The sequence below is a fragment of the Xenopus laevis genome, chromosome 1L (genome assembly GCF_017654675.1).
Source record: "Xenopus laevis strain J_2021 chromosome 1L, Xenopus_laevis_v10.1, whole genome shotgun sequence".
NCBI lineage: Eukaryota > Metazoa > Chordata > Amphibia > Anura > Pipidae > Xenopus > Xenopus laevis.
This window is the reverse complement of record NC_054371.1, coordinates 212,199,706-212,214,294: the sequence shown is the minus strand read 5'-3', so window position 1 is coordinate 212,214,294 and position 14,589 is coordinate 212,199,706. Positions and strand designations below refer to the sequence as shown.

Sequence of the window (14,589 nt, the reverse complement as noted above, 5' to 3'; positions counted from 1 at the left end):
CTCGGTAACTTATAACATCCTTATAGTTTACAAGAGGGGGTACTTTATTCACTATATCTAATACAAGGGAATAAGTGCAGTTGCTCGAGAGTTGAGACTGAGGCTCTGCCACTGTGGGACTCCATTCTCCCAGCATGGAGGGGCCTCCCCGCACATACCAATACTATCTAAGCAGGAGGGGAACATGAGCCGAGCCAAGTGCAAGTGCCTGGGATAAGACTTCCCAAGGGCAGCTCCACTCACTCCACACAAAGTCAGTAGGCGGTGCCAGAGGAGGGCACGTGACACCGAGCGACCCGCACGGCTCTGCAGTCTCTTCCGGGGCAGTGATTGAGCTCGCCGGTTGCTGGAGCTCATAGTCCCCTGTGCCTGCAGCCGCCGAAGAGGGAGGTGCAGGGTACTGAGGATTCTATCGCCTGGAGGCTTCTGCAGGTGAGTGCACAGCAGGGAACGGGCTGCTCTCGATGACTTGCTCTGGTCATGCAGGTACAAGTAGGGGGCAGCGTGTGATCTATTGGAAAGGAACAGACTTAGTTCCCGCGGCTCTGCAGCTGCTGCCGGAGCTTTGGGGGATGACGGGAATAGTAGTTCTACAAGAGCAAGGGAAGCTCGAATTATACTTAGCCCCTAGGAGTGGGATAGTGTTACTGTAACATATGTTGCACTGGTTTCAATTAGGAGCCGCTACTGGGGGAATGCAGTGTGCGTGGCTCTCCTGCTCTCTGTGCCCCATGTGCTTCAATTCCAAACAAAGCCGGGCTCTAACTTCCACTGTCACGTGATGAAAGGGCACCCTGACAAGAGGGAGACAGTGCCCTGTGCCAAGGACTCTCCCAGAGGTGACACTCGGCTACACTAACACTGGCCAACTCCAGGGCCTCTCACTGAGTGCAGAACAATAACATAGCAACGCACAATAGGGGTTTAAGCACTGTGCTCTAACACAAGCACAAAGGAAGAGTTCATAAGCACTGTGCTCTAACACAAGCACAAAAGGAGAGTTTTTAAGCACTGTGCTCTAACACAAGCACAAAAGGAGAGTTTTTAAGCACTGTGCTCTAACACAAGCACAAAAGGAGAGTTTTTAAGCACTGTGCTCTAACACAAGCACAAAAGAAGAGTTCATAAGCACTGTGCTCTAACACAAGCACAAAAGAAGAGTTCATAAGCACTGTGCTCTAACACAAGCACAGGAGAGAGTTTTTAAGCACTGTGCTCTAACACAAGCACAAAAGGAAAAAGTAGGCACTGCTGTCCTATCATTCACGCAAGGTGAAAGTTGGCATTACACTCTTAAAGCAAACAAGGTGAAAGTAAGAACTGTACTCCCACACAGATAAAGTTGGCACTCCACCCTAACAATCACACAAGGTGAAAGTCAGCACTGCACTCTAACAGCCAAACAGAGAAAATAGGCACTGCACTCCAACAAAATCACACAGAGAAAATAGGCACTGCACTCCAACAAAATCACACAAGGACAAAGTAGGCACTGCACCCTAACACAACCAGACAAAAGAAGAGCAGGCATTGCCCTCTTGCACAGCTACACAAGGAGAAAGTGGGCACCGCATAGAGTTTCACAATGCGAAAATAGACACTCAACACAAGCAATAATTTGGCACTAATTTGGCTCACACGTGCATTAGAAACCAGACACTCTTACTACAACAGTGATATTCATATATCAGGCCTGCTCTCTGGAAGGAAAAACCCTTACAAAAGCTGCCCAACATAAGAAGATTAACTCTGCTCAACGTCAACCTGCAGCTAAAGGCTAAGCACAGAATTATGGGGCAGTGCAATAAGTCCCAGTATTTTCTCCAGGTTCAGTAATAGTGATAAATTGTTGACCAGTTAATTTTCTAGCAAGCTATAAATCTGTTGCATTGACTTCTTTGTGGCAGGCTACATGGCCTAGAATCATAGCAGAGCCTGTTCCATAGAACACAATATAACACACACATATAAATAAGCTGCTGTGTAGCAATGGTGGAAATTGAAAAAGTCTATATGCCACAGGTTAAATAATGGATAACAGATAACACCATTATGTTCTACAGAGCTGTGTAACCTGAGCCTTTTCTCCTTTGAATTAATGGCTGCCCCCATTGCTACACAGCAGCTTATTTATATGAACTATAGTAGTGTTTCTGAAGCAAACGCACCAGTTTCACCAGTGCAGGGCAACACTGCATTATAGTTGTATTACTGTAAAACACTTTAATTTTTTGGTGTTACTGTTCCTTAGAGACCTGCACATTTACAAAATAACCATGTAAACTATTACAACGGATAATTAACACATGACTTGAAAGCTCTGTGGAATTGTGTTATCGTTTATTATACACACAACGCTTATTTGTTTGCAGTTTCCCTTTAAGAGCACACAGCGAGATAAATGCACGCGTGAGCATAAAAAGTCCTGTATAGGGAATGCGTTGGAAAGAGCAGGGTGTATGTATAGTTTCCATTCGGGCCTGACTCTTGCTTATGTCTGTATTTGGAAATCTGTCTGTTCCCGAATGAATGAGCTCGCAGGATGATTGACAGCCAGCCTGAGCCAATGGTGCGCTTGCCGCGTTGACATGGTTTTAAAAATAGACTGGATTTACGTTCCACAGCTTGACCAATACGATGCATCTGTTCCCCCCCCATAAGGGCGGGGTCTCTGCGCGTGACGCGGCACGTGACTGGCGGCTTGGACAACTGAGTTTAGGACGCGCTCTGTTTGTCCTTGAGCCTGTGACGTCAGATGGAGGTTGCCAAGTAACGAAAAGTGCCAGGGCTTTGTAGGGTCCTATCCCTGTCGCTGCCTGGGGAATGCTGGGAGATGTAGTATCAACAGCGGGCAGACGTGCCTTTGCTGCTTGATGTGTTCCCCAACATAAGTGTAATATTACACGACTTGCCTCAGCTGTGATATGTTACATATTGAATACGCTAATGTTTGTGTGAGAACCAATGTATTCTCCTTTTGCAGTAATAAAGTACAAGTGCTCTGTGTATTATGTAACAAATATACCAGATGTCTGAAAAGAAGGTGCATATTCTAATGCTGTAACCCCTAGTAATTAGCTCTCACGTCTGGTTCTACAATAATGCAACTGTCAACTACTGGTTCTACATCAATGCAACTGTCAACTATCGATTCTACATCAATGCAACTGTCAACTACTAGTTCTACAGTAATGCAGCTGTAAACTACTGGTTCTACAATAATGCAACTGTCAACTACTGGTTCTACATCAATGCAACTGTCAACTATCGATTCTACATCAATGCAACTGTCAACTACTAGTTCTACAGTAATGCAGCTGTAAACTACTGGTTCTACATTAATGCAACTGTCAACTACTGGTTCTACATTAATGCAACTGTCAACTACTAGTTCTACAGTAATGCAACTGTCAACTACTGGTTCTACAATAATTCAACTATCGATTCTACATCAATGCAACTGTCAACTACTAGTTCTACAGTAATGCAGCTGTCAACTACTGGTTCTACATTAATGCAAGTGTCAGCTGGATTTGACCCAGTGTGTGTTGGTGGCAATATCTGGTTACTGGATTGTTCACCTTTGAGTTAACTTTTAGCATGAGTGATATTTTGAAACAATTTGATATTAGTTTTCATTTTATATTATTTGTGGTTTTTGAGTTATTTAGATTTCTATTCAGCAGCTCTCCAGTTTGCAATTGGGGGTCCAAATTACCCTAGCAACCATACACTGATGATAAGAGGCTGCAATATGAATAGGGGAGGGCCTGAACAGAAAGATTCATTTTTCTTTTTTTAGATGGGGTCAGTGACCCCCATTTGAAAGCTGGAAAGAGTCAAAAGAAAAAGTCAAATAATTAAAAAATTATAAAAAAGGCCATTTAGGCAAGTTAGTTAGAATTGACCATTCTATAACCGATAAAAGTTAAATTAAAGGTGAACCATCCCTTTAATTCTGGTGACTTCATCAAGTAAATAGATCTTTACGTGTATGTTTGCTATAGATCGATCCAGACGAGGCCTACAACACTGGGCTGTTCAATGTGCAGCATTCTAAGGCCCAAAAACCCCCAGAGAAATGCTAAAACTGTCATCATTTATATACTGGACTTACTGGTTCAACCCTAACATTTCAGCAGCCTTAGAAAAGTAATGATCCCTCCTTCATCAGTTGCTCACAGCAAAGCTCAGGGGTCATGAGCAATCATCAAACCATTAGCGGAAAGTGAGGTTACAGCTGCCATAGAAACCGATGCAACAGGTTTAATCATTATTTAATAGCTTTAATGCATGTCAATCTGAATTAGCCTGATATCAATAATATTATCAAAAAAAAAAGATATAGATATATAGATATAGATATATATATATTTGTACAAAGTGGAGTGGAGTGCAGACCCGTCCGTGACTTAGTCCAAAATAGGACAAATTATATATCAAACAAAATATATAATTGATAAAGAATATATAAATATATATATATATATATATATATATATATATATATATATATATATGTTTGATGCACATAATAAAAATAACTTGATTTGCGACAAACTGGAGTGCGGGGACTTCTGAAGATTTCTACATGTTTATTTGACCCTGCACCTGCAATTGTTGAAATAATCCAGCATTCGTTTGCACTCAGAGCCAGTCTTGTATTAATGTGGGTGCTAGGTTAAAGCATTATATAAAGTTCAAGAGGATTCGCACTCCAAAGTCAGGATATATAATCAGTGAATCAATAGAAAGAAGATAAGGGGGCACCTCTGAAGCCACTTTATCACTGCAGGATTACAAATCCTATTTTTTTTTTTTTTTTTAAATAATGAATGAAATTGTAATTCTAATTAAATTTCCAGTTTATGGAAGTACATTTTCAATGATTTTCAAAATTCATTTAATTAAATGTTTGTATGAATATTTTCTGTAGTGTATATAAAGAGGCCACTGTAGCCAGTTTAGGGCAGAGACACACGCTGCTATTTCGGGAGTTTAGTCGCCCAGCGAAAAATCGCGTCTTCTTCCTCGGGTGATTAATCTCCCCAAACTGCCTTCCCGCCGGCTAGAATGTAAATCGCCTGTAGGATGGCACTCGGACTTAGTTTTCCGAAGTCACCTGAAGCTGCCTCACAAGGAAACTTCAAGCAACTTCGGAAAGCCAAAATGATCAGAGTGCCATCCCGCGGGGGATTTACATTCTAGCCGGCGGGAAGGCAGTTCGGGGAGATTAGTCGCCCGAAGAAGAAGCATTTTGTTGTTGGCAGACTAATCTCCCGAAATAGCAGCGTGTGTATCTGCCCTTAGACAAAGGTTACAGTTCTGGCAGGTTGCTACTCGCTTCCCTTTTTACAGTGACTTTAATAAGGGAGATAATTCACCTTGTGATTGTGGCTTTTCTATGGCGTTTAACCTTGGCTTGGCTGCTTCTGCATTTCTTAGATCACTTTCTCTTTACTCAAAGGATTTATCAGCAAGATTGGAAATCTTACTCACAGATATCTCCCTGACCTTTATCCTGGGTATATCAGTAAGACTGTGTTTTTCCATTGACGATACAGCACAAAGCTGCAGTGCCGGATGCTGTGCATATTTACTGTATTCACAATGTATTTGTGGAAGCCAGACTTGGGTGTTAATAATTTCCCTCTGTACCACTGCTCCTGTGTATGAATAGAACTGAAAGCAGATCTGTCTGGCCAGTTATAAACCCTCTTTACTAGCCAACCTTGTTACTTGCCAGGCTTGTTAGTCCTAAAATGTCTCGGGTAAAGTGACATATGACATGTAGCAGTCTAGGGGGTTATTTATCAAGCTGTGTAAAAAATTGGAGAAAAACATCAACAGCAACCAATCAGCAATTCGATTTCAGCAGTCACCTACAAGTTAGAAAACAAAAGCAAAGATCTGATTGGTTGCTATGAGCAACATCACTGGTTATGTTTTTCTCCAATATTTTACACCGCATGATAAATAGGCCCCTAGGTGTTGAGATACAGCCAATATTTCTCCAATAACTGAAAACCTGTTGCAGTGTACTGGAACTTTCTATCATAGTGGGGCCCCCAAGGCTTTCTGCATTACTTTAGTCTACAGCTGTTTAACCCCCGCCCAAATGAATCCACTTTAATAATATGGCATTATTATTATTATTATTATTATTATTATTATTATTAATACATTTTTATTAATATAAGCAATGTGTTTCTTAGGAATGTACCCTCACACTTGTCATAAGGTTGCCATAAACATAGGTCAGCTGCGTTATAGCTTCTTACTCTTGTCAATAGGCTGCTATACATACGTTAACCTTATACTGTATCCAGAATTGTACCCTCTCATTCTTATCATAAAGGTGGTCATATATAATATAGTATAAAACTAATTTTCGTACGATATTCAGTGCATGCATTGTGGGAGACAAGCCAAGCAATATTGGCAGAAGACTTGGATATCAGTTGGCTTGCCTGAAAATTTTGATTGGACACCTTTTGAAGGCATCTGAACATTGGCCATTGTTAGTGCTGAATCATCAGATACAGGTAGAATTCTATTGTTTCTACCTGTAAATCTGATAATTCAGCTTTACACGTGTGTATTGAAACTAACAATCTTTCCAGGAAAGATCGTAATTGTTGCGTTTATGGCCACCATAAGACTGCCATGTATGAGCCAGCCTCATCATATTGTACCCTCATTCCTGTCATAAGGCTGTCATGCATATGCCAGCCTCACATTGTATCCTTCTGGAGCAGTATGCCCACCTTTCTGTTATATGTCCATTCATTTAGACTGATGGCCTAAATGGGTCAACAAAAAGGAGAGAGAAGCTGCCCCATTGTGGTGAATCTGTCTACTAGGTTGTATTAGCCAAAGCACATGGATATCCGCTGGGATTGTCCTTGTTGAAAATTGTATGATTTTACCCCAGTGTGCCATCCATTGTTTTATCTTTCCTTTCTGGTTTTGAAACCGTATTTCTGTATATAAATAAAATGGATTGGGGATTGACTGAACAATGAGAAAGTTTAAGCTCCATGAATGCTGCGGGTTTTTGAGCAAGCTTGGTCCACCGACCCAACACTTTGTTGACAATGAGAATTGGGTGTCTATCTTTAAGTAACTCTTTCTAGCCTGAATTATATCCATTTCCAGTAATATGCTTGATCCAGTTCTCACAGACAGATTAGCTGGTTGGACCCAACTGAATCGCCCCATTGTCTCAGAGACACAGAAATAACTCTTAGTATTGATTCAAAGGCCATAAGATCTGCTCATACAGAACCATTCATTGGTGGAGGAACAGCAAAAGGTATGGGGTAACTGTATCATAACAGTAGTGGGAAAACCTGTCGGCAGTTTGTTGGACGTTCTTGGTTTATACCGTCCTGTTCTTATGTCTTTTACCGTAGAAAGTGTGTTTAGAATGGGGGGGGGGGTATTTTGTGCCACCGCCAGAGGCGAACAGTTAACATTTTTAAACAGAATTGATGCGTAGCATGAATAAATTTCACTGGCTTGTTTGTACTACCTATATTAGAGACACTGCACAAGGGATGACCTGTATTTCTGGATTTACTTTCTAAAGAAGCAACAACACACTTCTCTTGTTGCCTTAACAATGACACTTCCATACTTTAAACTGCATTTTAACCTTATTGTCAAACTTAGCCTCTGGTATCTGCTCAGGAAGTAACTGGCTTTGTAGTGTTGTCAGTACCTGAGCATTTTCCCGTCTCAGTAGAAAATAAACTGAATTTTCGGGACCCCGTTGCCATGACAGGGTTAAGCTGGAGCTCCCCAATCTTTTATACCTGTGAGACACATTCAAATGTAGGAAGAGTTGGGGAGCAACACAAGCATGAAAAAAAGTTCCTGGGGTGCCAAATAAGGGCTGTGATTGGCTATTTGGTAGCTACTATGTGGACTGGCAGACTATCAGAGCCTTTCTTTGGCAGCACATCTAGTTTTTATGCAACCAAAACTTGCCTCCAAGCCTGGAATTTAAAAATAAGCACCTGCTTAGAGACCATTGGGAGCAACATCCAATGGGTTGGTGAGTAACATGTTAATCACAAGACACTAGTTGGGGATCACTGGGTTAAACTGTCTAAGGCAATGTTTAAACCCACTGAGTACCAAGGAGGAAAAAAAGATTGGCTGGGGCACAGTTTGGCATGTTCAAAGTAAGCAGTGTTTTCTGTGAGAATATATATATATATATATATATATATATATATAAACAAGGCCTCTAGAGGAGTGTACAGATCACAGGACACCAAGGTCACTTCTAATGTGCTTTTTAAAGGGATTTTGTCATGATGTAAAGTACACTGTTTACACTGCAAATAATTCACTCTGCAATATAAAATTTAATTCCTGAACCAACACGTGTATTATTTTCAGTTATAATATTAGTGTGTAGGTGTATCTCTGGCAGGCTGTTGTTTCTACTACTCAATGTAACTGAATGTGTCTCAGTGGGACCTGTATTTTACTATTGAGTGCTGATCTTCGATCTACCAGGCAGCTGTTATCTTGTGTTAGGGAGCTGATATCTGGTTACCTTCCCATTGTTCTGTTGTTAGGCTGCTGAGGGGGAAAGGGAGGGGGTGATATCGCTCCAACTTGCAGAACAACAGTAAAGAGTGACTGAAGTTTATCAGAGCACAAGTCACATGACTGGGGGCAGCTGGGAAACTGACAGTATCTCTAGCCCCATGTTAGACTTAAAAATTTAAATATAAAAAAAATCTGTTTGCTCTATGAGAAACGGATTTCTGCTCGAGCAGCACTATTAACTGATGCATTTTGAAAAAGAAAATTTCCACATGACAGTATCCCTTTAATGAAATCCTCTAAAATACATCATTTTATACTGATCCAAATCTAAGAAAACACTTATTTTCTGAAATCGTGCCTGATCCATAGATCTTCAATTGCCGTTTGTCGGCACCTAGTCCCACAGAGTCTCTGCGAGTACAGACACAGGGGTGGATTGTCTGATCTCCGCCTAGTCACAAAGGCTACCTGCTACATTTCTTAGTGCTAATTCCTGACCCACCAGTGCAGCAGCAGAATTTGTTACCTGCAGCTGTTACAATTTGATGCATTTGTTGTTCCTGTGTCACTGCTGAATTACCTAATGTACCATGCAGTAACAGATTAGAGAGTGAGCTTCTGAGCCTCTGGCATGAGTGAGGGCTTTAACTTTTAGTATGTTATAGAATAGCCAGTTCTAAGCAACTTTTCAATTGCTCTTCGTTTTTTCTTTTTTTTTGTAGTTTTTGAATTATTTGCCTTTTTCTTCTGACTCTTTCCGGCTTTCAAATTGCGGTTACAATTTTACATTTGATGGTTAAAGGGGCAGTTCACCTTTAAGTTTACTTTTAGTATGTTCTAGAATGGCCCATTCTAAGCAATTGCAGTGTTTCAGAATATTTACTTTCTACATCTTACTAACCGTTAATTTTAAAGTGAACAATCGGTTAAAGAAAAAAGCAACTGAAAATTAATGCAAATACATTCTTTTAAAAATAAACTGCTTTTTTAGGGTAATGAGTATTTTGATGCTCAAAATAACCTTCGCATTAGCGTTAATTGAATCTCTGTGACCCGTTCAATCGTGTAATATGATGCTTTCTTGGCATTTCCTTCTTTCAGCTGGTTTGCACATGGCCAATAATTTTTGTGAGTTATTTAGCTTTTTATTCAGCAGCTCTCCAGTTAGTAATAAAAAGTAGCAATAACACATTTGTAGCCTTACAGAGTATTTTTTTAGATGGGGTCAGTGACCCTCATTTGAAATCTAGAAAGAGTCAATGAAAAAAGGCAAATCATTTCAAAACTATAAAAAATGAAGGCCAATTGAAAAGCTACTTAGAATTAGTCATTTTATAACATACAAAAAACATGTCCTTAATTTGTGATTCTCTGTCTGCTAGGGATGTGTGCATTTGAGACTGCCCTAGCCAACACAAATCTCCAATGACTTAAGGCAAGTGACAGTGAAGGGATTGTTAAATGTTAGTAGCGCTGAAGAATGGAGTCAGCCTATAACTGGATAATTCTTCTGAAAATGGGATGATTATGGGATTTTTCTATTCTTCATTTAGATTGTAAGCTCTTGCAAGTAGGGCCCTTTTATCCTATTTTTTTTACTTTGTAACCCTTGATGTTTAAATCACTGTAAGACCCCTGTTCTTTATACGTTTTTGTAACTTGTTGGTGCTATATAAAATGATGATGATAATGAATTGGCAAATGAAAGTCTAACCGGTACATTTGTTGGGGTCTGCTGCCCCCTACAGGAAAATCACTAAAATTTATCTGATTTTGGTTGTAATTTGTGGTTCATCTTTGCATTCCCTGGAATATGTTTGTGTGTGTGTTTCAGTATTTTTGGGGGGTGTTTTGTATTATTGTATGTATTTGTGATCAGATATTTGAGCATAGCCATATTTTTTTCTGTATGCAACTTTTATTTCTATATTTACCATACTTGCTCTAGGCACATCACAGAATATATCCATTACACTTCTTAAACCCTTGCAGAAAGTAAAACACATAAAATAAACTTTTATCTCTGTTCTTGCAGGAGGACTAACGTGTGTTAAACCAAGGCTAATCGTGACATTATGGCAGGCCTCCTGAGATCGGTTACTACCAGCTGCTCAAGTCCCCTTTTCAGTAGCCTCGTTTCTCTGAAGGCGCAGACTGTGAAGACACCATGCCTGCGAATGTTCCGCACTCACCAGGTTCTCTGGTGCCAGCAACCAGTAAGACCAGGTATTGATTTAATCTGCAATGTATGTATAGTGCCACCTTGACCTGGATACCATCTGCAAGAGCTTGTCTCCTTTAAACGAAAACTATACCCCGTCTCTATAAAAATATATTGTATAAAACAGCTCATGTAAAACCCTTCTTAATGTAAATAAAACATTTTCACAATAATATACTTTTTAAGTAGTATGTGCCATTGGGTAATCCTAAATAGAAAACTGCAATTTTAAAAAATAAGGGCAGCCCCCTGGGATTGTAGGATTCACGGTGCACACAAACATACCAACAAACTATACTTGTTAGGTCACACGAGCCAATTAACAGATTAAGTTCTGTCTACTGCTTCCACACTTCATCCTGTTACAGTTGTAGCATTTCTGGTCAGGTGATCTCTGAGGCAGCACACACACCATCACAAAATGTTGGTTCAAGGCAAGAGATGTAAAAGGGCAATATTTACTTAAAGGGATCCTGTCATCGGAAAACATGTTTTTTTCAAAATGCATCAGTTAATAGTGCTACTCCAGCAAAATTCTGCACTGAAATCCATTTCTCAAAAGAGCAAACAGATTTTTTTATATTCAATTTTGAAATCTGACATGGGGCTAGACATTTTGTCAATTTCCCAGCTGCCCCCAGTCATGTGACTTGTGCCTGCACTTTAGGAGAGAAATGCTTTCTGGCAGGCTGCTGTTTTTCCTTCTCAATGTAACTGAATGTGTCTCAGTGGGACATGGGTTTTTACTATTGAGTGTTGTTCTTAGATCTGCCAGGCAGCTGTTATCTTGTGTTAGGGAGCTGTTATCTGGTTACTTTCCCATTGTTCTTTTGTTTGACTGCTGGGGGGGAGGGGAGGGGGGTGATATCACTCCAACTTGCAGTACGGCAGTAAAGAGTGATTGAAGTTTATCAGAGCACAAGTCACATGACTTGGGGCAGCTGGGAAATTGACAATATGTCTAGCCCCATGTCAGATTTCAAAATTGAATATAAAAAAATCTGTTTGCTTTTTTGAGAAATAGATTTCAGCGCAAAATTCGGCTGGAGCAGCACTATTAACTGGTTCATTTTGAAAAAAATGTTTTTTCCCATGACAGTATCCCTTTAAATATATATATTCAGTTTGGTAAGATTCTTTAATAGATCAAATCCCAATACACAAATGCGCTCAAATCCTGACAATTCGTTATAATATTAATGTCATGCAGGCTTAATTCCTGCAGCGCTCAGCCCTTGACTGAGTGGGTCCAGGTGCGAATGCCCCTAACCTGTCGCTTAAATCAACGTATTCAATGTGCATTAATGAAATACAGGTCACTCGCCGCTCCTGGTCTCTGGTCCGGGTGCAACGCCCCGAACCCGCAGCTTTGGGAGGCTTTCACAATCGATACAATACCCTTGCGGCGTGCACTCGACAGATCAGTAGACATTGGTGAAGTAAAACCGTTTTATTTACCGGACCAACCTACTAACGCGTTTCGTGTGATCCCACACATACTCAGAGTACGCGTGGGATCACGCGAAACAAGTTAGGAGGTTGGTCCAGCAAATAAGATTCTTTAGAGGGATACTGTCATGGAAAAACATGTTTTTTCCAAAACACATCAGCAGAATTCTGCACTGAAATCCATTTCTCAAAAGAGCAGTTGGGAAACTGACAATATGTCTAGCCCCATGTCAGATTTCAAAATTGAATATAACAAAATCTGTTTGCTCTTTTGAGAAATTGATTTCAGTGCAGAATTCTGCTGGAGCAGCACTATTAACTGATGTGTTTTGAAAAAAACATGTTTTCCCATGACTGTATCCCTTTAATATGCCACTTACTTTCATATAAACTATCTGTTGCTCAAGTATTCATTTTGGGGTATGGTTTTCCATTAATATTTGAAATTTAATCTTACATCAGGTAGTGATGTAAATGATGAGGGTTATTAACTGAATAGACTGGAGAGGTTAAATATGGGGCAACTGTCTGTCTTGGCAGTTTACCTTTAGCAAGCTGTCATGTCCCAAAGCTAGTTGCTACTCCTTCAGAATTTGCAACCAGTGACACCAGTGTTTGGTTAACTGGAATTCATTTGTTTTAGCCATTCACTCTGAACCAGTCCAAGATTTCAGCTATGATGCTCTGAAAGCCTGCCCGCATGTATTCCCTGAGCTGTTAAGTGCACAGGCTTGTTCCTTACTTCTAACCATACTAAATATGGTGTCTCTGCATGGCTGGTCTATTGGACAGTGTTGGAGTAGAGCCATTTTAGTAGGTAAACTGTTAGTAGAGGTTACACCTCTTTATATGGACCAAAGATGCAGAAAGGTTCCTAATATCAGAAAACTTATAGCCTACCTGATTGGGGAGGGGTGTAAAATGTATGCTTGTATTATCGGGAAAATGATATGTGGGCTTTTGCTTTTACCACCTGTTGGTTTACCTTGAGATTAAATTTGCCTGGAGCAGTGATAGGTCCAGTCAAAGACAGATCTCCTTAGGGCACGTGATCTTGCCTGTGGAAAGGACAGACTAATGAGAAGGAATCCCAATAAACCACTAAGTTGATGATTAACCTTGACTTCTCCTGAATGTTTGATTTTCACAGGAGCTGCAGGCAATTAACAACTTGAATTGCAAATGGAAACAGGGAAATTTGTCTTTGTATTTTCCATGAGTGACTGCAGGCGAAAAGATGAAGATGCCTCTCCATAGCAAATAATTGCTGGCGGTATTCCCAAATTATTGCTAAATAGCTCTGGAAGAAACTCAATTATTTGCAATGGAGAGGCATTTTCAGGAGATTTGTCGCTCAAAAAGGTTGTTCGCCTTCCAACATTTTTTTTTCTGATAGTTCACCAGAAATAAAGACGTTTTCCAATTACTTTCTCTTTTTTATGTGTGACTGTTTTTCTTATATTTAAGTGTAAAGTGTAATTTTTCACCTTCTAAAGCAGCTCTGGGAAGGGGGGTCGCCGACCCGGTAAACTCTTCAAAATTTATACATAGAAAAAGTGTAATTTTTCATCTTCTAAAGCAGCTCTGGGAGGGGGGCCCCCGACCCTGTGAACTGTTCTAAATTGATATATTTAGTTGATACATTTATGATACATTCCTTATCTTTGTCCTTGCTGAGCAGAATCCCTGAGTTTCATTAAAAGCAGCTGTTAGAATTGATACAATAGTTGCTAATACTCCAGAGATGCTGCTGAGAAATATATCAACTAAATGTTGCAAAATTGTTACAGTTCAGAGACTGAAATACCAAGGTCATTAAACTTAGATTTAAATATGAATAAAAAAAGGGAAAGTAATTGAAAAAAATATTTTTCTGGTGACAATTGAAAACAGTTGAACTAAAAAAAAGTGTTGGAAGGTGAACCCTTTAAACACTTCTCTAATTGACAAAGGCTTGAATAACATATAATAATATTTCCTTTACAAATGGTGCTTAGTGATGTCACTGGATCACAGCAAGTGCTGGAATCTAAGCTTTATATCTAAACCTTATGGTTATTTTGCAGGTTTCATTGAAAGCCTTCATTTTATACATCGGCCCCTTCAAATGTTGCTGAATTACAATTCTTAGAATGGCATTGGTAGCCATAGATATTAAATCATTAGCCTGTGTATGTTCAGAAACTCTTGCTTCTGTGTTTGGGGGGAAGGTTTGCTCAGAACGTTTGCACATTCGATTGAATAATAACTGCAAATTCAGACTTTTGACAAACAGTGTAGGTAATTTCTATGGAATATAAACAGGCAGAATAGAAATAAACACTTTATTTTGCCAAAAATAGTTTTCCTGTTAT

General features: G+C 39.9%; 1 protein-coding gene across 1 annotated transcript in view; it reads left to right on the top strand.

Annotated features, from left to right (window-relative positions):
- Positions 1–295: 295 nt before the first annotated feature.
- Positions 296–14,589, top strand: part of nnt.L (nicotinamide nucleotide transhydrogenase L homeolog) — an 83,027-nt gene continuing 68,733 nt past the window's right edge. Inside the window, 2 exon segments of the mRNA NM_001094235.1 lie at positions 296–432; positions 10,601–10,791. Of these exon segments, the coding sequence (NP_001087704.1) occupies positions 10,641–10,791 (151 nt within the window). The 5' untranslated portion in view covers positions 296–432; positions 10,601–10,640.